The sequence below is a fragment of the Zeugodacus cucurbitae genome, chromosome 5 (genome assembly GCF_028554725.1).
Source record: "Zeugodacus cucurbitae isolate PBARC_wt_2022May chromosome 5, idZeuCucr1.2, whole genome shotgun sequence".
Lineage (NCBI taxonomy): Eukaryota > Metazoa > Arthropoda > Insecta > Diptera > Tephritidae > Zeugodacus > Zeugodacus cucurbitae.
In genome coordinates this window covers 43,060,331-43,085,817 of record NC_071670.1, presented here as the reverse complement: position 1 = coordinate 43,085,817, position 25,487 = coordinate 43,060,331, and the positions used below count along the sequence as shown (strand labels likewise).

Sequence of the window (25,487 nt, the reverse complement as noted above, 5' to 3'; positions counted from 1 at the left end):
TATGTTTGATTTCTTCGTTTGTCAATAAAGCATTTATGAATTTTGAATCTATAGCAAGTAAATAATCAGGTAAATGACATTTTACCACCACTCATGTTGTTGTTATTGTTGTTGTTGTATTAACAAATTAATGCGATTTAATTGATAACTGGCTTGAAGCACTAAAAGCTACCGGCTGACAACTCAGCTGAACTGCACTAAATAATTCAAGGGTAAAAGCTAATTGTGTACATATTATTAACAGTTGTTGAAGATAGTTCTTACGTAAAATTTAGTGTCGCTTACGTTTTTCGTAAGTGAGTTAACGCAAGTAGTAGTAGTCTTCAACCCAACCTTTGTATGTGCTTTTTATCCGATTTCACCAATTTTCCTGGTGTATAATCGGATGCCAAAGGAAAAGTGTCTAGTAAACTTGGTTTATGTAGCTTATTTAGTTTTTGAGATATATAAAAAAAACTATATTTGGAAGCGGGCCACGTCCGCTTTTCGAAAAAAAAATAAATGTAAATATGCCCCTCTCTATAGTTTTTCATTCAAGTTTGATCAAGATATGTGTATCAAGTTTTACTCAAGTTATCGCGTGCATAGAATGACGGGCGGACTGACGAACAGACAGACATCCAGATTTCAACTCCTGATAATTTTGATATATATAACCCTATATCTAACTCGTTCAGTTTTATAACTTACAAGCAACCGTTATGTGAACAAAACTAGTCTACTCTCTTAGCAACATGTTGCAAACTATGTGGCAACGATGACAGTTATCATTTAACAAAAAATTCAATAGCATACGATTATCTTTCTATTGAAAAAGTTTTTTTCAGAAAAAAAGGCAACACTATTAAAAAAAACTTTCAGTAATGAAATATCTATCAGAATATTATATTTAAGATACAACTTTTACTTTTTATTTATTATTGAAATATTTAAAAATAATAAAAATCGTACTCACCTTTTTCTAATACTCAGCTTCTATTTCACTATATGAGGTGTATGACTTTTTGTTATCCGTCGAGGAAAAAGCGTTTAACGTAGAAGAAAATTGCTGCCGAAAATCTTTCATTGCTATCCGAATGTGCACTGCTAATAAAAACAATATTATTAGATATATAACTTTGTAATCGCTTAGAAAATAGTCGATATAAAAAAAAATATTAATGAGTTCAGGAAAATCTAGATAAAAAGGTATTGCAAATTTGATACTAGAATTATAAATATCAAAGAAAGAAATCAAATCATAATATCTTATCACTAATCTTTAATCTTTTTCTTTCGCACCATTTCCAAATTCTTATTACATCTTTCTCTTATGAGGACGAAACGTAAGAGAGTTTCTTAAATTTTAAATAATAAAAATCAATTTGGTTTCCAATAAAATTTTGAGTTTTAATATTTCAAAATTATATTAAAATTTTTTCAAGAAAGCAGCAGTAGCTTAAAATGTATTATTTTCAAAAATTTAACAACATTATTCAATGTAAATTAAATAAGATTTGTTGCCATATTCCCATGTTTAACTTTTCCATAGAAACAGTTTAAAATAATTTCACATAGTAGAAAAATATTATATGTAAATAAAGTAAGGGGAGATGATAAATAGGAATAATGTTTTAAGTTCTTGGTAAGTTTTTTTATAAAAATATAGAATTAGTATTTTAAACAAAGTATTAGCCCGATTTTAAGAAGAACTTAAATGTCTAATGGGAGGAAATAGCAAAAATTTAAATAAAAAATAAAAAAGTGGTTCAAAAATAACGAAAATTCAATTTTGATATTACGATTTTTAGATTTACTTAACTTATTCTGTTTCAATTCTTCTGTTTACCAATGTTAATTTGGTAATTCAAAAGCATGAATAAGCAAGTAAGAAGTAGCCGCAACAAGCGACCAGCATCAATTTTATTATGCTTGATTAGGAAAATCGAGTTTGCATACATAAACTTGCTACCACACACAAACACAGAAGCAAGTATCGCTTTGGAAAATATTTGGACTTATAGCTAATTGACAATTGTACTACTTGTACTGCAAGATTTATTAACTTCGAATTCTCAGCAGCGAACATTTACTATAAATTGCTCATTCGAAGTTGTGAATGTCATTAGTTCAGTATTAACTGTTAACAAAGCACAAACCAACCACAACAAAATGAAAGTAAGTAATTCAGGAATCCTTCGATTGTATGGATGAATCTCTAACTCCTTTTACTTTTTTACAGTTCCTCATCTGCTTGGCTCTCATCTTCGCCGTCGCTCAGGCTAACCCCGGTATCGTGGCTCCATTGGCTTACTCTGCTGTGCCCAGCGTTGCCACTTATGCCGCCTCTCCTTATGCCTACAGTGCTTATGCTGCGCCAGCCGTTGCCACCTACTCTCATGCCGCTTACTCCGCACCAGCTGTGGCCACTTACTCTCACCTCGCTGCTCCAGCTGTGTACAGCGCTCCAGTTGCTCGTGTCGCCGCTGTGGCTCCTGTTGCCTACTCTGCTCCAGTCGTCTCCACTTTGTTGAAGAAATAGATAACAAGCTCTGTTGGCTTTTTTATAAAAAATGATTTTCGTTGATGGACCGATGAATAAATGTTGATTAAATTTTAAATTTATATATATTCGTATTTTTTATATTCCCCTGGGTAAATACTCTTTTCGTATAGTATCTGGGATCAACTAGGATCTCATTTTTATACATTAGAAATGAGTAAGCTAAAAACATTATTATTCCGCAATATATAGTATACCTCAAGCACTGGTATATCTTATATCTGTCTTATATTAATTCAATAGCGTTTGGCGTTTAGGCCGGTTCTTAAAGTCCTAACATGATTTATAATATTTTATCATGTTACTGGACACTGAGTTCGATATGTATCAAGAATTGTTGTGAAATTAAAAACAAAGTACTAACAGGTACTTCCACGATTTTTAAACGTGTATTGAGTATATGTTGATTTTCACTATACTGAAACTATTGATTTCGAGCGTGTAAGAGGTCTTCTATTGCCTCATTAAATTCAACAATTGCTCTAGAATATTGTCCTAGAAAAATTAAATCGGTCACGTGAGTACACATGTTTAAGTTATTAAAAACGTTTAATATGGATAATGCGTTGATATGACTGCATATTTAATGCATATGCATTTATATAGAACAACAGAGGAAGGACGAACCGAACCGGACATTTTATAATCCCGCAATTTATTGACACATTATTAGAAGAAAAATATTCCCATTGGATTTCTTTACAACATCTCAATGAATTGCAGTTATATTCGGTAAAAAGTTATCCATTGGCATTGAGCTGTTCATGTTCGATATCTGGGGTCTTGAAAATGTATCGTTCGATTTCGACAATTTTTAAATGAGTGATGATACACTGCCGTTATCTTCATTGATTCTTGAGGTATATATATATTGTAAAGTGAATGTATCCGATGGACATCAGAATTGTGTGGTTGTTAAGGGATTTCGCCTATTTTATATCGATAACATCAAGGAGTGAAATATTATGTGTCAAATTTCATTGAAATCGGTTGAGTAGTTCCTCAGATATTGTCAGAAATTTGTACAGAAAAGTAGCGAATTCAATTTAAGATTCCAAAACAATAGTTGAATAAGCCATTACAGAGGTTAGAAAGCCCAAAATATCATTGTCTTACAAAAAAATATATTTTGCTGTGATAAGAATAATTAATTTATATCTTCAAAATAAATTAAATATAATTTTAATAATGATGTTGACCCATCATCTATTCGCAGGGTGTTTACAACCGAAGATCTCAAGCCCCTAAGCACAAGAAATATGCCTATGTTGCCAAAAAAGAACATATAACAAACACTAATGTTTGCTGAAGGACATGTGCGTAGAGATTTCCTAAGCTGACAGAACAAATGTAAGGTTATTTAGTTCTGAACGAGGTATTTATCGTATAAGAAAGCCAAAAAATTTAGTTTAAAACTTTAAGTACACGATAAAGACCGCTAAATATGGTGGCGGAAAAAATATGGTTTGGAGATCATTTTCAAACAACGGTCTAGGGCCATGCCATAGCTTACAAGGCACTGTAAGGCAACCTTGTGATACGCCAAAATGTATGAGACAGTATTTTGAAGATAATATGGCACTTAGACAGATAGATGTAGTGGCCACCAGATCTAAATTCCACAGAAAATTTTGTTGAATACAGTGAAATACAATGAGAGGAAAATTCTAAATGAATAATGATGAGCCTTTTTCAAATTTGCAAAGTTTCAGAATTCTGGAACGCATTTCCGGTTTTAATCTGCCAAGACCTAGTTTCCTCCATGCCGAAGCGATATGGATCCAATTTAAACAACCATAGATATTCAAAAAACATATTAAACTAATGTGAAGCTAATTTTAACAATATTAAAGGAAAGCCAGTTTCATATTTTTACATATTATTGTAATTTTTTTAGTAAAACTAGTGCTGTCCTTGTTCTTTTTCACATGTCAATAACGGCTAATTATAAAAAAATACGGGCAGACAAGCAACCGGATTATCGGCTATCAATTAACAAAAACTTTAATTTAATAACATATAATTATCTTCTATTAAACAAGTTTTTTAGAAGCATGGCAACACTATTTGAAGAAACTTTCGGTATTAAAATTTTTCAAATTTCAGAACATTATACTTAAGTTAAAATTTTAAGTTTTTTCGAATTATTCAAATTTGAATAAAAAAAATTAATCAAAATAATTTTGAATCAATATAAAATATTATTGCTTGAATAATAATAAAAAAATAATTTAAATCGTACTCACCCTTTTTTAATGTTTTGCCGATCCTCTGCTTCTATTTCCCTATATATGGTGTGTGACTTCTTTTTATCCGTCGAGACAACTTAAAGGGTTTAACATAGGAGTGAATTGCTGACGAAAATCTTTTATTGCTCTCAGAGTGTCTACTGCTAATAAAAACAATATTATTTAGATATTTAATAGAAATAGAAAATAGTCGATATAAGAAAAAAATATTAATGAGTTCAGGGAAAATCTTGATAAAGAGGTATCCAAAATTATGATTATCAGAGACAGAAATCAAATCCCAATATCTTTTCACTAAAAGGTCTCGATATTTTTCTTTCGAATCATTTCTATTTTTCTCATTATATTTTTCTCTTTTTCCGTTTTTGAAGACGAAACAGAGAATAGTTCCTTAAATTTAAAATAATATAAATTATTTTGGTTTCGATTTTTTTTAAATAAAGGAGCAATAGCAAAAAATGTATACTTCGTAAGAATTAAATAACTTTAATTTATGTAAATTAATTTAGATTTGTTGTTGAAGCCCTCGTAAGTTTTTTATACTAAAAAAATATAAATACAGTGTTAGTATTTTAAAAGAAAAATTATTAAATATGAGCCTGCTTTTCAGGAGCAATACTTATGTTTAATGACTAATGCGGGAATATGGCAATTAAAATAGGAAAAGTTTTCCACAAATTACAAACATTTTAATTTGGTACTAAGATACTTCTTTTTCAATTATTTTGTTTACCAATGATAGTTTGATAATTCAAACGCATGAGTAAGCAAGTAAGAAGTAGCCGCAACAAGCAAACGAGTAGCAATTTACTTATGCTTGATTATAGAAAACCGAGATTGCATACATAAACCTGCTACCACACAAAGACACACAACAAGTATATGTATATGCAGTTGGCAAATAATTGGACTTATAGCTAATTGACAATTGAACTACTTGTACTGCAAACGAGATTTACATATTTCCTTATAATTCTCAGCAGCCAAAATTTACTATAAATTGCTCATTCTGAGCTGTGAATGTCATTAGTTCAGTATCAAGTGTTAACAAAGCACAAACCAACCACAACAAAATGAAAGTAAGTAATTCATAAATCCTTCGAATATTTGGATGCATATCTATAACTGCTTTTACTTTTTTACAGTTCCTCATCTGCTTGGCTCTCATCTTCGCCGTCGCTCAGGCTAACCCCGGTATCGTGGCTCCATTGGCTTACTCCGCTGTGCCCAGCGTTGCCACCTATGCCGCCTCTCCTTATGCCTATAGCGCTTATGCCGCGCCTGCCGTTGCCACCTACTCACATGTCGCTTACTCAGCTCCAGCTGTGGCCACTTACTCTCACCTCGCTTCTCCAGCTGTGTACAGCGCTCCAGTTGCTCGTGTCGCCGCTGTGGCTCCTGTTGCCTACTCTGCTCCAGTCGTCTCCACTTTGTTGAAGAAATAGATAACAAGCTCTGTTGGCTTTTTTATAAAAAATAATTTTCGTTGATGGACCGTTGATAATGAATAAATGTTGATTAAATTTTAAATGTATATATATTCGTATTTTTTATATTTCATATAGTATCTAAGATCAACTAATAGATCCTTCACTCCTTTTTATACATTTGAAATGAGTAAGCTGAAGACATTTTTATTCCGCAATATTCGAACTGGTACAGGTCGTCTTATATCTGTCTTACATTAATTCTATAGCATTTGGCGTTTAGGCCGGTTCTTAAAGTCCTGATATGATTTAGAATATTTTATTATGTTACAGGACAGTTAGTTCGATATGCATCGAGAATTTGATCGAAGAACTGTTGTGAAATTAAGAACAAACTACTAAAAGGCATTGATTTTCAATTCAGTAGATTTTGATTTTCACTATACTGAAACTATTGATTTCTATAGAACAACAGAGGAAGGACGAACCGAACCGGACATTTTATAATCCCGCAATTTATTGACATATTTAATTTTATTACAATAAGATAGCGGAGACACATTATTAGAAGATCTCAATGATTTGCCATTTTATTCGGTAAGAAGTCTTGAAGTCTTGGTATTGAGGTCTTCATGTTCGATATCTGGGGTCTTAAAAATGTATCGTTGGATTTCGACAATTTTTAAATGGCTGAAGCTACACTTCCGTTATCTTCATTGGTTCTTCAATATATGTATATTGTAAAGTGAATGTATCAGACGGACTTATTTTAATTAGCGCCCATTTTACATCGAAAACATCAGAGAGTGAAATATTATCTGTCAAATTTCATTGAAATCGGTTGAGTAGTTCTTCAGATATGGTTTTGACCCAAAAGTGGACGACACCACGCCCATTTCTAATTTTTTAAACCTCAGTGCAGCCCACTCCCATACAAAAGTTAGCATGAAAACTACTAATATTGCTCAAGGGAAATCTGTTTAGTAAGTTTGGGTTTGTATAGCTTATTTAGTTTTTGCGATATGCACAGTTATGTGAAAAATAATAAGGACAGCGATGAATAAAAAGTAAATTTCAATTGTACTAAAGCATGGAAATTTTTGCCAGCTATGGGCCTTTTTTATCACTCAATATTTATAAAAACAAATTCCAAAAGAAAATTGTAAAGTTTTTGCACAAATTTCGTAACCAGCTATTTTTTGTTCAACAAGGGTGTGCGTTTTAATAAGGACAGTCTGTCGTTTCAATATAATAACGAAAGTATTTTTAGTAAAACGTGTTTATTTTCAAAGATAATGTTAGAATAATACTTGAAGTTTCAATATCAATTCGAACCTGATTCTTTTCTTTATTGAATAAACATGGGAAAGGATCAGCAGTGATATCCGAAAACTCGAGAACATTAAAAAAAATTGAAATTTGTACAGAAAAGTGCGAATTTAATTTAAGATTCCAAAACAATAGTTGAATAAGCCATTACAGAGGTTAGAAAGCCCAAAATATCATTGCCTGTCAAAAAATATATTTTGCTGTGATAAGAATAATTAATTTATTTCTTCAAAACAAATTAAATATAATTTTAATAGTGATGTTGACCCATCATCTATTCGCAGGGTGTTTACAACCGAAGATCTTAAGCCCCTAAGCACAAGAAATATGCATATATTGCCAATAAAGAACGTGTAACAAACACTAATGTTTGGTGAAGGACATGTGCGTAGACAGAACAAATGTAAGGTTATTTAGTTCTGAACGAGGTATTCATCGCATAAGAAAGCCCAAAAATTTAGTTTAAAACTTTAAGTACACGATAAAGACCACTAAATATGGTGGCGGAAAAAATATGGTTTGGGGATCATTTTCATACAACGGTCTAGGCCCATGCCATAGCTTACAAAGCACTGTAAAGGCAACCGATTATGTTGTGATACGCCAAAAATGTATGAGATAGTGTTCTGAAGATAGTACGACACTTAGACGGATAATTCATTAAGACAACGACCCAAAACTCACGGCTAAGTGTACAAAAGAGCGGTTTAGGGTCAACAATTTCACTATGGTGGAGGGGCCATAGAAAATTTTGTGGAATACAGTGAAATATAATGAGAGGAAAGTTCTCAACGAAGAATGAGCCTTGGCAATTTTTCAGAATTCTAGAACGCATTTCCGGTTTTAATCTGACAAAACCTAGTTTCCTCCGTGCCGAAGCGATATGGGTCCAATTTAAACAACCATAGATATTCAAAAAATGTATTAAACTAATTTGAAACTAATTTTAACAAGATTGAAGGAAAGCCAGTTAAATATTTTTAAATAATATTGTAATTTTTTTAGTAAAACTGGTGCTGTTCTTATTCATTTTCACATGTCAATAACGGCTAATTATAAAAAAATACGGGCAGACAAGCAACCGGATTATCGGCTATCAATTAACAAAAAAATTAATAACATATAATTATCTTCTATTAAACACGTTTTTTAGAAGCAATGGCAACACTATTTGAAGAAACTTTCGATATTAAAATTTTTCAAATTTCAGAACATTATACTTAAGTTAAAATTTTAAGTTTTTTCGAATTATTCAAATTTGAATAAAAAAAATTAATCAAAATAATTTTGAATCAATATAAAATATTATTGCTTGAATAATAATAAAAAAATAATTTAAATCGTACTCACCCTTTTTTAATGTTTTGCCGATCCTCTGCTTCTATTTCCCTATATATGGTGTGTGACTTCTTTTTATCCGTCGAGACAACTTAAAGGGTTTAACATAGGAGTGAATTGCTGACGAAAATCTTTTATTGCTCTCAGAGTGTCTGCTGCTAATAAAAACAATATTATTTAGATATTTAATAGAAATAGAAAATAGTCGATATAAGAAAAAAATATTAATGAGTTCAGGGAAAATCTTGATAAAGAGGTATCCAAAATTATGATTATCAGAGACAGAAATCAAATCTCAATATCTTTTCACTAAAAGGTCTCGATATTTTTCTTTCGAATCATTTCTATTTTTCTCATTATATTTTTCTCTTTTTCCGTTTTTGAAGACGAAACAGAGAATAGTTCCTTAAATTTAAAATAATATAAATTATTTTGGTTTCGATTTTTTTTTTAAATAAAGGAGCAATAGCAAAAAATGTATACTTCGTAAGAATTAAATAACTTTAATTTATGTAAATTAATTTAGATTTGTTGTTGAAGCCCTCGTAAGGTTTTTTTACTAAAAAAATATAAATACAGTGTTAGTATTTTAAAAGAAAAAATATCACATATGAGCCTGGTTTTCAGGAGCAATACTTATGTTTAATGACTAATGCGGGAATATGTCAATTGAAATAGGAAAAGTTTTCCATAAATTACAAACATGTTAATTTGGTACTAAGATACTTCTTTTTCAATTATTCTGTTTACCAATGATAGTTTGATAATTCAAAAGCATGAGTAAGCAAGTAAGAAGTAGCCGCAACAAGCAAACCAGTAGCAATTTAATTGTGCTTGATTAAAGAAAACCGAGATTGCATACATAAACCTGCTACCACACAAAGCCACACAACAAGCATATGTATATGCAGTTGGCAAATAATTGGACTTATAGCTAACTGACAATTGAAGTACTTGTACTGCAAGATCTATTATCTCAGAATTCTCAGCAGCGAAAATTTACTATAAATTGCTCATTCGAAGTTGTGAATGTCATTAGTTCAGTATCAACTGTTAACAAAGCACAAACCAACCACAACCAAATGAAAGTAAGTAATTAACATATCCTTCCAGCATATGGATATATGTATATCTAACTCCTTTTACTTTTTTACAGTTCCTAATCTGCTTGGCTCTCATCTTCGCCGTCGCTCAGGCTAACCCCGGTATCGTGGCTCCATTGGCTTACTCCGCTGTGCCCAGCGTTGCCACCTATGCCGCCTCCCCTTATGCCTACAGCGCTTATGCGGCGCCTGCCGTCGCCACCTACTCCCATGCCGCTTACTCTGCCCCAGCTGTGGCCACTTACTCTCACCTCGCTGCTCCAGCTGTGTACAGCGCTCCAGTTGCTCGTGTCGCCGCTGTGGCTCCCGTTGCCTACTCAGCTCCAGTCGTCTCCACTTTGTTGAAGAAATAGATAACAAGCTTTTTGGCATTTTTATAAAAAATGATTTTCGTTGATGGACCGATGAATAAATGTTGATTAAATTTTAAATTTATACATATGTTCCTATATTATTTATATCTGCGTGGGAAAATACTCATTTCATATAGCATCTAGGATCAACTAGGATCTCATTTTTTACATTAGAAATGAGTAAGCTAAAGACATAATTATTCCACAATGTATATTATACCTCCAGCACTGAATATCAGTCTTATGTTGATTCTGGAGGGTTTGGCGTTTAGGTCGATTCTTAAAGTCCTAACAGAATAATAATATCAATATCAAGAATTTATCATGTTACATGTTTGATCGAAAAACTATTGTAAAATTTTGCTGTATGTAGATGACATTAAGAACAAAGTCCAAACTACTACCTCTACGATTTGTAAACGTGTATTGTGTATATTTGGATTTTCACTATACTGGAATTATATATATTTCGAGATGCAAGAGGTCTTCTATTGCCTTATTAAATTCAACAACTGCTCTAGAATGTTGTCCTAGAATTTTAAGTCGATCCGAGTGATAGTTTTGAAGAAGTTGCGCGTTCCAGGTTAGCTGGTATTGTCACTCACAAAATTACGTTTTTACACGCGTTTTTCTCAAAACTGTGATTTCAACCGGCTTTCTCGAAAACTACTAAATTTTAGACAGTTCTTTGAGATAAAATATTCAAGAAAAATTTTTTCTATTAAAACTAAAAAAAAAAACGCGGATGCACGCCGGAATTGTCGTCACTATGACAGATTTTTTTAATATTCTTATTCAAAAACTAAATCCTAAATGTTTATTTTTAGGAAATACAAAAGTTGAACTAAGTATTAAAGTTTTTTCTGTTAACAAGAATAGGCTGTATTTTTTTAACGAAACTTTAAGGGGCTATACCTGTGTAACCTATGAAAAATTATGCGCTTTTCGTGATTTTTTTTAAGAAAGTACTCGATCGATGTGTTCGAAGTTTTTTACACATAATAAGGTATATGTTCAGCTATATTTCATTTTTTTCTTACAAAAACATTGAAAAATAACGGAGTTATATGCTATCTTCGGAGGTGCCAAAAAAAAGTTACCCAACTGCTGACATGATGCCGGCCGAATGAGTGCTGAATCAAAAAAAATTCAAAAAAGGTTTAAAGTTAAACATATTTCCTATACAATGACCTATGATTTTTGAAAAATATCAAAAATTGACAAAATGGCGAAGTTCTGGAAAAAAAATCGTTTTTTTAAGTAAAAAATGGTCTTGTTTTAAATGCCAATTTCAACCAATCAAAAAGATCGTAGGTCATTGTATAGTAAATATATTCAAGAATAGTCAGTCGATCGATCAATTTCTCGTTGAGTTAAGATGCCAGCAATTTTGAGAAATGTCGTTTCGAGAAAAACCCGTTTTAAGTTTCCACTATAGCTGCTTATACCTGCGGGCGGTCGCTCTTTAAAACGCTACCATTCATAAACTATTCAAGATACGATATTTCCGCTTTCACAGGATATTTTTGAAAGTATAAACTTTCGAATAAGCAAAAAATATAAAAATCGATTATTTGAAAATGTGACACTGGTATAGCCCTTAAGCTCTAAATCTTTATTTAATTATTGTGTGAAATAACACTATATATTTATGTATATTCTATATAAGGTATTCTGTCTTTAACATAAGGTTTTTTATTTGGTTTTAGTTACTTTTAAACTAATTTTTACAGATTAAAGTTACTTGCGATAAATAAAGATTTTTCTTAATTTTTTTTAATAAGGAAAAACTAGACCACAAACTATTATAAACCCGGACTTCGTCATAAAAATAAATTAAGACGCCACAGAATTATGCAGTATATGCCGAATGCAGAAATTTAAAAATTTTCACAAAAAAATTGTCGAAACAACTAACAGATCATAGATACGAGTATATAAAAAAGAGTTTTTTTCCCACGCGAACATAAAAAATACGGTTATATATAAATTTTAAATTCAATCAACGAAAATCATTTTTTTTATAAAAAAGCCAATAAAGCTTGTTATCTATTTCTTCAACAAAGTGGAGACGACTGGAGCAGAGTAGGCAACAGGAGCCACAGCGGCGACACGGGGAACTGGAGCGCTGTACACAGCTGGAGCAGCGATGTGAGAGTAAGTGGCCACAGCTGGTGCGGAGTAAGCGGTATGAGAGTAGGTGGCGACGGCAGGCGCGGCATAACCACTGTAGGCATAAGGAGAGGCGGCATAGGTGGCAACGCCGGGCAGAGCGGAGTAAGCCAATGGGGCCACGATACCGGGGTTAGCCTGAGCGACGGCGAAGATGAGAGCCAAGCAGATGAGGAACTGTAAAAAATTAAAAGCAGTTATAGATATGCATCCAAATATTCGAAGGATTTATGAATTACTTACATTCATTTTGTTGTGGTTGGTTTGTGCTTTGTTAACACTTGATACTGAACTAATGACATTCACAGCTCAGAATGAGCAATTTATAGTAAATTTTGGCTGCTGAGAATTATAAGGAAATATGTAAATCTCGTTTGCAGTACAAGTAGTTCAATTGTCACTTGTCACTTATAGCTTAGTTCAAACATTTTTCTAAGCGTTGTGAATTGTGTACATATGTGTTTGTGTTTTTTGATAGTTTGTTCTTTGTATACCATAATAAAATTGATACATAATAGGTTTGTTTTGGCTACTTCTTACTTGCACACTCATGTTTTTGAATTGTATATATAAGAAGTGTATATAGAAGAATTGTAGCATACATATATATGTACATACATTGTTTGAACGTAAACAGCGTTTTTTATGTTTTCAATAATGTTTAATGGGAAAACTGTCAACACTTTTTCGTTTTGGAGTGATTATGATTTTCAATAAAACAGTAATTACATTTTATACTAATAATAATAGTTTTGTTCATATAACGGTTGTTTGTATCACCCAGAAATGAAAGAGTTAGATATGGGGTTATACATACATATATAAATGATCAGGATGACGAGTGGATTCGAAATCCGGATGTCTGTCCTTCCATCTGTTTGTCCGTCTGTTCGGGCAAGTGATAATTTGAGTAAAAAATGAGATATCTTAATGCAACTGGGAACACATATTCCTTGGCACCCTGAGGAGGTTGGTATGAAAATGGGCGAAATCGGGCCACTGCCGCGCTCACAAAATGGGGAAAACCAAAAACCTATAAAGTTTCATAACTAAGCCATAAATAAACTTATGACAGTAAAATTTGAGGATCACATTAGGGAGGGGCATATTTAGGTGTAAATTTTTTGAGAAAGTGGGTGTGGCCCCGCCCTCAAATAAGATTTATATATATATCTCGCAAACCAATAAAAGTATATAAACCAAACTTTCTGCAGTCACTTCCCTTACTTACCCTATTATACAACATAAAAATAGTCGAAATCATATAACCACGCCCACCTCCCATACAAAGGTTAGGTTGAAAATTACTAAAAGTGCGTTAACTCACTAACGGAAAACATCAGAAACACTAAATTTTACAGAATAAATGGCAGATGAGAACTGCATTCAGATTTTTTTTCGCCCACTTATGGGTCAAAAACCATATCTTAGAAACTACTCGACCGATTTCAATTAAATTCGGTACATAATACTTTCTTTACACCCTGATGACACGGATATCTATCAGATATTTTATTTATTTATTCAGAGGTACAGCTGCTGGCGTACGCCGATGATATTGATATCATCGGAAGCAACAACCGCGCCGTTTGTTCTGCTTATTCCCGCATGGATAAGGAGGCGAAGCGAATGGGTCTGGAGGTGAATGAGGACAAGGCGAAATATCTCCTGTCATCAAGCAAACAGTCGGAGCACTCGCGTCTTGGCTCCCACGTCGCTGTTGACAGTCATAACTTCGAAGTTGTAGATAAGTTCGTATACCTGGGAACCAGTATCAATAACACCAACAATGTCAGCCTCGAAATCTAACGCAGAATCACTCTTGCCAACAGGTGCTACTTTGGACTGAGTAGGCAATTGAACAGTAAAGTCCTCTCTCGACGAACCAAAATCAAACTCTACAAGTCGCTTATCATTCCCGTCCTGCTTTATGGTGCAGAAGCTTGGACGATGTCAACATCAGATGAGACGACACTAGGAGTTTTCGAGAGGAAAATTTTGCGCAAAATTTATGGACCTCAGAACATTGGCAACGGCGAATACCGCAGACGATGGAACGATGAGCTGTACGAGTTATACGACGACAATCACATACATAGATTCAGAGGGAATCTTTTTCTTCTAATAGTCTGTTTATGTATCAAAAATGGATTAAATCGGGTCATAACTTCCCCTAGCTCCCAAATACCTAATTATAAGATTTTCCAAAATACGGTGGAGTTTATTGCGCATACATATATTGGTAAATATGTGAGCAAAATTAAGTGACGATATAGTCTTGGATATAGTGTACCTTGATGGTGAAAATGGGTTAAATCGGTTCAGGAATTTTCTCATATATATATACTATATATGAAGATTTTCGTTATTCTATTGGACTTTATGCCGAATATACAGGTCAAATTGTGTGTTTTCTTAATAAAACTATATCAATAAATTACGAGAGTATAAAATGTACGTTTGCACCCGAACTTAACCTTTCCTTAATAAGGAAAACCCATACCACAAATGCAAAAATATTATAATCCCCGACTTCGTACGCAGAAATGAAAACATTTTCACACAAAATTGTCAAAACCACTAACAGATCATAGATACGACTATATGAAAAGAGATCTTTTTCGCACGCGAACATAAAAAATATACGAATATATAAATTTTAAATTCAATCAATATTTATTCATAGGTCCATCAACGAAAATCATTTTTTATAAAAAAGCCAACAGAGCTTGTTATCTATTTCTTCAATAAAGTGGAGACGACTGGAGCAGAGTAGGCAACAGGAGCCACAGCGGCGACACGAGCAACTGGAGCGCTGTACACAGCAGGAGCAGCGAGGTGAGAGTAAGTGGCCACAGCTGGGGCGGAGTAAGCGGCATGAGAGTAGGTGGCGACGGCAGGCGCAGCATAAGCACTGTAGGCATAAGGAGAGGCAGCATAGGTGGCAACGCTGGGCACAGCGGAGTAAGCTAATGGGGCCACGATACCGGGGTTAGCCTGGGCGACGGCGAAGATGAGAGCCAAGCAGATGAGGAACTGTAAAAAAATTAAAAGGAGTTAGATATTTATACATACAATCGAAGGATTTATGAATTACTTACTTTCATTTTGTTGTGGTTGGTTTGTGCTTTGTTAACAGTTGATACTGAACTAATGACAGTCACAGCTCAGAATGAGCAAAATCTCGTTTGCAGTACAAGAAGTTCAATTGACACTTGTCACTTATAGCTTAGTTCAAACATTTTTCAAAACATTGTGAATAAGGAGTGTGTTTGTGTTGTTTGGTTTGTATACTCGCTTTTCAATTATCAACCATAATAAAATTGATACATAATAGTTGTTTTTTGTGTCGACTTCTTACTTGCACACTCATGGTTTCGAATTGTTAATGGTATATAAAAAAAATTGTAACACATTGTGTGGACGTCAACAGCGTTTTTTATAATTTCAATAATGTATAAAGGAAAAACTTTTGTAATGAACGAGCCTATGAAATTTTGTAATCATTATAATGCATTTTCAAATATTTCAACACCTTTTTTTGTTTTAGAGTGATTATAATTTTTAATAAAATAATAATTACTTTTTTCAAACTATAGTTAAGTTTGTCAAGTAAATGGTTTAATAAACTTTATGATGAAATCAGCCTCGACACGACTTGAGAAAACATGCGATATTTTCTTGTTCGCTGCTTAAAATTAATTTAAGACCTGGCATTTCGAGGTTCAGTCTTCAAGTTTCGAAATATTCTTCCAGACGTAATTCTCTTCGAAAGGGAAATCGGAAGTTAGATATTGAAAAGTTTATTTATTTTCGAGCTCAGCCAGTGTATTCTTTCTCGAACTACCGGATATACATACATATACAGGACCCATAAGGCTACAGAAAATTTTGAGTGTCCTAAATAGCTTAGGAATAGTCTTAACATTGGCATTTCTATGGTGGTTGAAAAGCTAAAAAATCAATAACTCATCTCTCTCTTGGGAGATTGCAGCTATGATATGAAAATGAAGAAGACTTTCTAGTTGATTTGAATTTGATTATTACAGGCTAATCCAGAAAGAAAAGGTCCATAGTGGTACAGAAGCTAAAATCATTGGAAGTGTCCAGTATGAACACAAAAGTGTGCAAATTATTTAGGAAATACTGTTTTCTTCTATAACTGATATAGTGCTGAATGTAAAATTATCCGCGGTTTGACATTGCTTTCTGTACTCTGCGGTTTAATTGACATAAGTGACTTAATCCTACTATAAAACAACTTTTACAAGTCAATCTTATTTACATATATATATATTCTTTATTCAACGAAACCTATTCAAGAAAATATTTCTTAACATTTTTGGTGCAGACTTTCTTTGAACATCCGATTTTTTTTGTATTTATAGTCTCACCGGGAAAACCGAAAATGTTATTTGTCAACACGTTATAGGGCAAAAAATAAATCAAAATCAAAAAAATATGAAATGTAATGATGTACCATTGCTAAGACAGTACAGTCGAGTATTATGACGACATTAATTGTTTTTGCTTTGAATTTGAATTTGCAGAAGTAAACTATTTATTTTTGGGCATTATTGCGATCACATCACATACAAATATAAATAGGCAATCAATTTGTCGTATCATCAAGGCATCAAGATCTAATAATGACAGCGTGAAAAATGTAACAACATAACTTTAAATTGAACTTTTGTATAAAAGATCTCTATATGAAAGTTTTGTAGGAAAAAAGTATTACAATAATTGAAACCGGTTAGCTTATGACAAATTCTCAAATTCTAGCAAGCAAAAGTTAATGAACACACATATACATACATACATATGTGAATTTAATATTATAGCCACTACGATTGCTTTAAGCTTACACACACCCTCTTATGTACTGAATGTACTTGCAATTCACAGCTTAAGGTGGCCGAATATTGTAGGCGTGTGCTCTTATTTACTACCATACACGAACCAAAAACAATTTAGGTTCTGTCGTGGCAAAATTTTGCTATAAATTATGCTCACAGAATGGTATTTGCTATCAGTTAACTCACAGCAGTCAATTAACTACAAACCAATCACAAAATGAAAGTAAGTGTACGCTACAAGCATTCTGTGAAATTATTTCAATAGATTTGAAATAGTATTGTAAGCAATTTCTAATTAATTTTCTTTCTTTTTCACAGTTCCTCATCTGCTTCGCACTCCTCTTCGCCGTCGCTCAGGCCAATCCCGGTTTGGTGGCTCCTTTGACTTACTCCGCCGCTGCTGTGCCCGCCTATGCCACCTACGCCGCCGCTCCTTATGCTGCCTCTCCTTATGCCGCTTACTCCACCTATGCCGCTCCCGCCGTGGCCACCTACTCACATGCCGCCTACTCTGCCCCAGCTGTGGCCACTTACTCCCATGTTGCTGCTCCTGCTGTGTACAGTGCACCAGTTGCATCCGTAGCTTCAGTCGCCCCAGTGGCTCCAGTCACCTACTCCGCTCCCTTGGTGTCCACCTTGTTGAAGAAGAAGTAAACAGCTGTGGTCCTTAGTTGATGAATGTGCATTGTAAAGGATATTGTTGCAATAAATGATGAAGCGATTGTAGAAAATTATAAGATTTGGTTTTATTTCCTTTAGATTTTGCAGATTTTTTTTTTTGACCGAATAATATTTTCTCTTCCAGGTTACACTATAATTTTCACTAAAATCACCTCACATATTACACTGTACAACACTCGGCTGGGTATTGGACCACACTAATTTTTACCGGGAAATTAGTCCTAATTAAAAAATGTGTATTCTTCGATTTTGAAAATTAGTCACCAAAATCAAAATATTTGGTTTCAAATGTCAAAAAAAGGATTAAAAAAATATTATTAATTACAGGATATAGCTTCTAAAAAATCCAAAATATTGATCTACATAACAGATGTTTTAAGGACCCAGTTTCTTTCGATGTTAAAAAAATTATATTTTTAGATCTAACTTTGACCCTTCATAGCATCTGTCATATAAGGATGGCCGACAGTTTTTATACCCAATGGAATTAAGAGAAAGATATAGATTATATTATATCTACTAACCATATCCTGTAATTAATAATAATTTAAAACAAATTTAAATAATTCGATTTTGGAAGCACACCCTTGACACCCATTCTAATATCAAATGAATACATTTCATAGATCAAATGTTCACTTAGTTTCATTAATTAATATTCGAATCTATTTTAAAGTTAACTGTTTAACATATGCTAGTATATGAGTGCATTAACATTAAAACCGAATAACATTATGCAAAAAGTTAACCAAACGGTCTGCATCCCTAATATCCTTTATAATGGATTTAGTTAAAAATGCATTTAATTGCTTGATGATGTTTCTTTGATAATCGTTCAAAGTAAAATATTATTAAAATTAAAATTTCAGTTTTAAATATATCGCTCATTTACTTGAATAGTGTCACAACTCAAAAACACGATTTTTGAGTTGAGTATGCAGAAATGTGCATATTGTATAAAAATTTCATTCCGATGCGTAGAAAAATAAACCGTGATATAAGAATGTGCCGTTATTAAACTTGTTATGTTGCAGTATTTTTTAACTACAATAACGACACTTCTCAGTTGTGCCAGAATTAGGCATGGATTTTTTTCCGAAATTTTATTTTTTTGTGTTACAACACATATTGTCATATAGTGAATTTCGTTTTCCTTTCAGAAAGATCGACATATTTTGTATTACAACGGTATGGGTGAAAAGCAATTAAATGTTTCATATTGATTTATTTTTATTTTTTTCACAAATAAGGACACAATTCAAAATGGGTCACGTTGATGCCCAAGAAAAAGAATTAGTACACTCTATTTGGTCGATTTATGCTCAACATGGTATTTAATATACTATACGCCACTAGAATTGTTAATAAACTTATGGAATTTTTCTATGTTTGCTAAATAAGAGACAATTGAAAACTTTAAATCGCTCTCCTGAAAAATCGACTTTTTTGAGTTGTGACACTATTCAAGTAAATGAGCGATATAATAAAACATTTATAAATTTAAGACAATTAAAATAATTGATTAGAAAAGACAGTACATTAAAATGACTTACCTCTATTTCCTCCCTCGACGAATGTGTTTGTGTTGGTAGGTTGGTATATTGGTTAATTTTCCAATATTATATCCGTATGTATATGTAGTCACATAAAAATATATATAAAATTAATAGTGGTAAGATATTCTTAATGTTAAAATAAAATAATGACAAAAATCATAAGCACTTTATTTAAGGTTATAGTAGCCAATTCAGTTTAAGGATGATCAATCAAAAATAAGTAACAATTAGTCATGGATTTGGGTATGAGAGACAAAATTATAACAACAATGCATAAGAAATAATCATTAAAAACACATTAATAATAATTATCGTTGGTACATATAAATATAATGTTCGATCCAAATAAATATAATTTTCATATTCTAAAAATGTATTAAGAGTGTTTTAATATGAATAGGTAGGACCCTGGTAGCCAGTGTTGAAGAAATTAAGACTAAAATTATAGAACTTTAAAAATCCTGCTTTGGAGCCCATTCAAAATTATATCAAACTTTCGTATTAAATCGGAATGCTGAGGTCGGTGCCATTATCTCTCACGATCCTCTAAAAGTTGCTCATTTTATACTTTTAAGATCACTGAGAAACCATAAATCATTAACTGCCAATAACAAAGTTTGAATAGATTTCTCCAGGGTACGTTCATACTATGCGAATTATTCTTTGCTTGGTTGAGAGATGGATCAAATGCAATAAAAGTTTTAAAGATGTCTTTAAATATGTATAAATGTTTCCGGATAAAATACATAGATAAGACATCATATTAACTAAGTAGGGAGAATGTGGAATCAATTTCAACAGAAAATCTTTACATATCACAAAATATTACGGAACAAAATGTAATTGTTATTATTGTTTATAAACGTTTCGAAAAAAAATCTGAGTTAATTTACCGCCACTAAAGTGAATATGTATGTATATGCTTATATGGTTGTAAACCTTATCGAACGATCTATTACACGAAAATAAAACCATAAAGTAATTAATATGCTTTAAAAATCTAAATTTATTTACATAATTTCGGTCCATTAACAATGCAATTTCAGTAATATAACAAAACAATTATTTCAAGAGTGTGGAAACGACTGGGGCGCTATAGGCGACTCTTACGGCAGGAGCTACGGCAGCGACACGAGCAACTGGAGCGCTGTAAACGCGTACAGCAGGAGCGGCATAAGCAGGGTAAGCGGTGTATGGAGAGACGGCATAGGTGGCCACTCGAGGAACAGCCGAGTATGTCAATGGTGCAACGATGCCAGGATTAGCCTGAGCGACGGCGAAGAGCAGAGCCAAGCAGATGAGGAACTGTAAGATAAAGTAGAATAATTAAATATTTTCTTCAAATCCGAGAATAATATTTCATACTTACTTTCATTTTGTTGAATTTGGTTTGTTAGGTTCACAATTGATATTGAACTGATGTCAACTGAAGGTGGTAGCTTGCAATTTATAGCAAAATTTGTCACTGTTTAAAATTAAAAAAAATGCATTCTTCCGTGCGCCAAACTTTAATTGTGGTCACTGAAGAATTTATATACATACATACATATGTATTGCATACAATACATACATTGCATCTATAGTTATTGATAAATGCTTTGTCATGGCTTTAACAATTTAATTTAAACTATAAACAAGTATTATACTTTGCTGTTGATATCTATAATATGTAGTATATGTATGTTTGTATGTATGTATATACACATTGTAGAAGATATTAAACGCCGTTGATGTGCATTAACGCGATTTACTTTTTTAACAGAACATTTTAAAGTATATTAAGAATAACAAGAGAGGTAGGACCATGTTCGGGTGTCACTGAACATTTTACACAATCGCAATTTATAATATTTATATAATTTTATTAAGACAACATACAATTGAACCCACATATTCATCATAAAATGCTCTAAATTTCCATTAAAATTCAACACTTACCGCTTTACTGTACTCTCTGACATGTTTTTGTAAAATGGAATTATAGCCTTAAAATATGGGCACGCTTATAACACCATAACATTTTTACAGCAGGCGTATCAGCATCTAAAAAACATGGTCAATTATGTAAGCTTATTATAACAATATAATTAATATAAAAACATAAACGCATGTGTAAATACGAACATAAAATCTCCAGACTCACCTATTTTTCATTTATCCGCTGCTTTCATACTCATATTAATACGATTTGTTGTTTCTTCTCTTGCTTGCTTAAATCTGCATCATTTTTTTTATTTTTATCATTTTATTCACATTCTTCTTCACTTCATCTTTTTGGTTTAATATTCACGAACTTTCATTTTATGTTCACTTAAAACAATTTTGTTATTCTGCACAACACTATTTTTCTAAATTCTTATTCACTCGCATTATTTGCACACTTTCAATTTAAAACTATAAACTATTTCATTATTTTGTATCATATTTGCATTATTTTTTACTTTACACCGGTCGTTAAATGTTTTTCTGAAGTAATAACAATAATTTCAATTTTTTAATGCATTGTCCACATGTTGTTTTTCTTCAATTGACACGAATAACTGTAGCCTTTGCTGTTTATCAAATCATGTGTGTGCATGCTGAACGAAGCAATGCTTATTGTATTTGCATGCTGAGGTGAGCAAGGTCACACATGAACTTCCCCATATGCAGAAATGAGGTGAGCAAATGAAAATCTGAACTAGAACACAACTCTACTCCCCCATATGCACAAATGAGGTGAAAGCACTGCTTATTGTATTTGCATGCTGAGGTGACCAAATGAAGATATGAACAGGAGGACATATGAACTCCCCCATATGAACAAATGTGGTAAAAGCACTTCTTATATTTCCATGCTGAGGTGAGCAAATGAAAATATGATCACACATGAACTCCCACTCTCAATTTACTGTTTTATTTTATGCACACTTCTTTTCTGTTTTTTCACTTTAAATAACGATTTTCTCATACCACACCGAATGTATTGATTTTTCACTTGGCACCACTAATTTACCATCAATTGCCACGAATAACTGGAGCCTTTGCTGTTTATCAAATCATGTTGTTAAATGCATGCTGAGGTGAGCAAATGAAAATGTGAACTAGAACACAACTGAACTCCCCCATATGTACAAATGAGGTGAAAGCACTGCTTATTGATTTGCATGCTGAGGTGAGCAAATGAAAATGTGAAGAAGATCTCACATGAACTTCCCCATATGCATAAATGAGGTGATTATTTTACAATTATGTGAATATTTTGTATGCATTAATTTCTTCAACAATTATCACTGTATATTACTATTTTATTTTACTTTATGCACACTTCTTTTCAGTTATTTTTCACTTTAATTAATTAATTTTCTCATATTACACCAAATGCATGGATTTTTCACTCGGCTCCACCTGCATTGATACGATTAACCACGATCCTTGTTGTAAATCAAATCACGCAGTTTCATGTTGAATAAGGTGTTGTTTGTTTTTTCTCTGCTGAGTTGAATAGGTTAACTAAATAAAATGTTGTTTGTTTTTTATATGATGAGGGGAGTAAGTAAATTATTAAGGTGTAGGTGGAAATATAAATTTATGATCGTGCACACATTAGGCAGTCTACACATTTAATACTAAAATTATGAATGCATTTGTATTAAATTAGACAATTTAAAATTTATTTTAAAGATTAAATTATATAAAATATTTCTTAAGGGGTTAAGTTCGTTTCAAAATATTAATGTTTTTTGTCTAGTTAATGAACCCTCGATTTTTTTATTTTTATTAATTAAAAATTAAAAAAGTGAGTTTTTTTGTTAAAATTCTATAAAAATTCTAATTTCAATATTTTTTTTTTTTTGCTTCGTTCAAAAAAATCCAAAATCATAATTTACTTCAAAAACCAAATTTTATATATCGAAAAATACAAGACATCTTATAGCAACTGTCATATAAGCTTGGCGGACAAATTTTATACACCATTGAATTAGGAAAAATATGTGGATTTTTTTCAAGGATATACATACATATATTTAAATTATGTATGCAAATAATTGATTTTTTTTTAAATATTTAAAATAATCTATATTTACAACTGATTATTGTAAAAAGTCAACTCCTGTGTAAAAGGGCTATATGATATGTTTCACAAGAGACTATAACATCGGTGATGCATCTGAACCATAAACAATTTTTGGATTTTTAAAAACATTTTTACCAATGAAATATAGAAAATATTTCTTGAATGAAAATTCAGTAATAATATTAAATATTACAACTGAATATTTAAAATTTTTTAACGTGACAATTTTTCTAATTAGCTTGTAATGTAATAAGCCGTAGAATCCAAAATGCTTGCAATTCTTCGGACCTAATCACAGATTTATGAATACACACTAATGCAATGGCTCTATAATTAGTCATATAAAGGTAGTTATATAAAGAATTTAAAATTTCTAGTTCCGGAAGTGTGGTTCAAGTGTAAGTATGTATCAAACGAAATATGCAATGGTATGAAAATTGGTAAATAATGGAACGATAATTAACGTAAATTGTCATTTCTGGCGTTGAATGGTTTGATGGCGCAAAATGGTGACAGTGATAATTCAAAATTCAATAAAGCTCAAATTGAAATATGTATAACAACAAGCACTTAAACAGGTCTACGCAAATGCCTTTGACACACGTAAGTACAGAAGCAGGAAATAAAAATAAACAAATGGGCTTTTACGTCTACCGGTTTATAAAGTACGGTCTTAATTGTTCTACATAATTCTTTGAGATATTTGCTGGTTTTGGACAAACGTCAATTACACAGCCATATCGTTGCGTAGGTGGTTATTGCCCAGATTGATATACATCAAAAATTCTCAACTATAAATAGTGTTGGAGTTGCGCTAATCAATATCATTTTACAGACATTTGTCGTTAAGCAAACAACAAACAACAAAAAAAATAAAAAATCAAAAATGAAAGTAAGTGGCAAGGATATACTCAAAAATATTTAAAATATCAGTGATTTTATATAAAGAAAATATAATATATATTCAAGTGTACTTACCTTTCTTTCTGCCTTGATCTACTTCCAGTTCCTCATCTGCTTGGCTCTAATCTTCGCCGTCGCTCAGGCTAACCCCGGTATCGTCGCACCATTGGCTTACTCCGCTGTGCCCACAGTTGCCACCTATGCCGCCTCTCCTTATGCCTACAGTGCTTATGCTGCGCCTGCCGTTGCCACCTACTCACACCTTGCTGCTCCAGCTGTGTACAGCGCTTCAGTTGCCCATGTTCCCGCTGTAGCTCCCGTCGCTCGTGTAGCTGCAGTCGCACCAATTGCTCGTGTTGCCGCTGTTGCACCTATTGCTCCCGTCGCCTACTCAGCTCCAATCGTTTCTACTCTCTTGAAGAAGTAAATTTTTATTAGTAATAATTTAAAAATTCTTGAGGATCAGTTGAAGAACCTGTATATACGTGTAAAATAAAAAATTATTTGTTGAAAATGTAAATTTATTTTCTTTTATTTAGCGATTAGTTTTAGAGAGATAAGTGATAGAGTACTTGATGAATTTATTTCTTTAATATTTTTAGCTAATAAGAACATCTGAAGCTAATATGAACTGGAATTCAAGTTAATATGCTATATTTAACCTTATGATAATAATCTTGGGTTTTTCTTGGTTTATACTGAAACCAGGTCAGATGGTTTTTAATTGTCAGAATTTTTACCAAAAATTAAAACAAATACTGATTTGAACAACAGACCAATAATATAAGAATACATACATGGCATCTATCAACATTTCGGATTTAGAAACATAAAAAATGTAATTAAAAAAGGTTTTATTAAAATATTGTATTTACATTTTATTATATAGAAATAGCCTCAACTCGTCATGAAACATGA

At 32.4% G+C, this 25,487-nt stretch overlaps 6 protein-coding genes across 6 annotated transcripts; 3 read left to right on the top strand and 3 right to left on the bottom strand.

Moving 5' to 3' along the window:
- The first annotated feature begins 2,001 nt into the window (after positions 1 to 2,001).
- LOC114804421 (calphotin-like) lies at positions 2,002 to 25,089 on the top strand. The gene is made up of 7 exons (XM_029042733.2): positions 2,002 to 2,157; positions 2,222 to 2,519; positions 9,852 to 9,973; positions 10,042 to 10,338; positions 17,691 to 18,022; positions 24,468 to 24,558; positions 24,673 to 25,089. The coding sequence occupies exons 1-7, from the start codon at positions 2,152 to 2,154 to the stop codon at positions 24,994 to 24,996; spliced, it is 1,470 nt and encodes a 489-aa protein (XP_028898566.2). The 5' UTR covers positions 2,002 to 2,151; the 3' UTR covers positions 24,997 to 25,089.
- LOC114804420 (vitelline membrane protein Vm26Ab-like) lies at positions 5,722 to 6,325 on the top strand. Its single transcript, XM_029042731.2, has 2 exons — positions 5,722 to 5,870; positions 5,937 to 6,325. Exons 1-2 carry the CDS (start codon positions 5,865 to 5,867, stop codon positions 6,234 to 6,236), a joined length of 306 nt encoding a protein of 101 aa, XP_028898564.2. The 5' UTR covers positions 5,722 to 5,864; the 3' UTR covers positions 6,237 to 6,325.
- LOC105216019 (cuticle protein 16.5-like) lies at positions 12,346 to 14,225 on the bottom strand. The gene is made up of 2 exons (XM_011190266.3): positions 12,757 to 14,225; positions 12,346 to 12,690 (listed from the first exon to the last, which is right to left on the bottom strand). The coding sequence occupies exons 1-2, from the start codon at positions 12,760 to 12,762 to the stop codon at positions 12,391 to 12,393; spliced, it is 306 nt and encodes a 101-aa protein (XP_011188568.1). The 5' UTR covers positions 12,763 to 14,225; the 3' UTR covers positions 12,346 to 12,390.
- On the bottom strand, positions 15,167 to 15,687 carry LOC105216029 (larval/pupal cuticle protein H1C-like). The gene is made up of 2 exons (XM_029042732.2): positions 15,615 to 15,687; positions 15,167 to 15,549 (listed from the first exon to the last, which is right to left on the bottom strand). Exons 1-2 carry the CDS (start codon positions 15,618 to 15,620, stop codon positions 15,250 to 15,252), a joined length of 306 nt encoding a protein of 101 aa, XP_028898565.1. The 5' UTR covers positions 15,621 to 15,687; the 3' UTR covers positions 15,167 to 15,249.
- On the top strand, positions 17,477 to 18,114 carry LOC105216018 (cuticle protein 12.5-like). Its single transcript, XM_011190265.3, has 2 exons — positions 17,477 to 17,595; positions 17,691 to 18,114. The coding sequence occupies exons 1-2, from the start codon at positions 17,590 to 17,592 to the stop codon at positions 18,024 to 18,026; spliced, it is 342 nt and encodes a 113-aa protein (XP_011188567.1). The 5' UTR covers positions 17,477 to 17,589; the 3' UTR covers positions 18,027 to 18,114.
- On the bottom strand, positions 20,592 to 21,135 carry LOC105216017 (pupal cuticle protein C1B-like). The gene is made up of 2 exons (XM_011190264.3): positions 20,979 to 21,135; positions 20,592 to 20,914 (listed from the first exon to the last, which is right to left on the bottom strand). The coding sequence occupies exons 1-2, from the start codon at positions 20,982 to 20,984 to the stop codon at positions 20,672 to 20,674; spliced, it is 249 nt and encodes an 82-aa protein (XP_011188566.1). The 5' UTR covers positions 20,985 to 21,135; the 3' UTR covers positions 20,592 to 20,671.
- Positions 25,090 to 25,487: the final 398 nt, after the last annotated feature.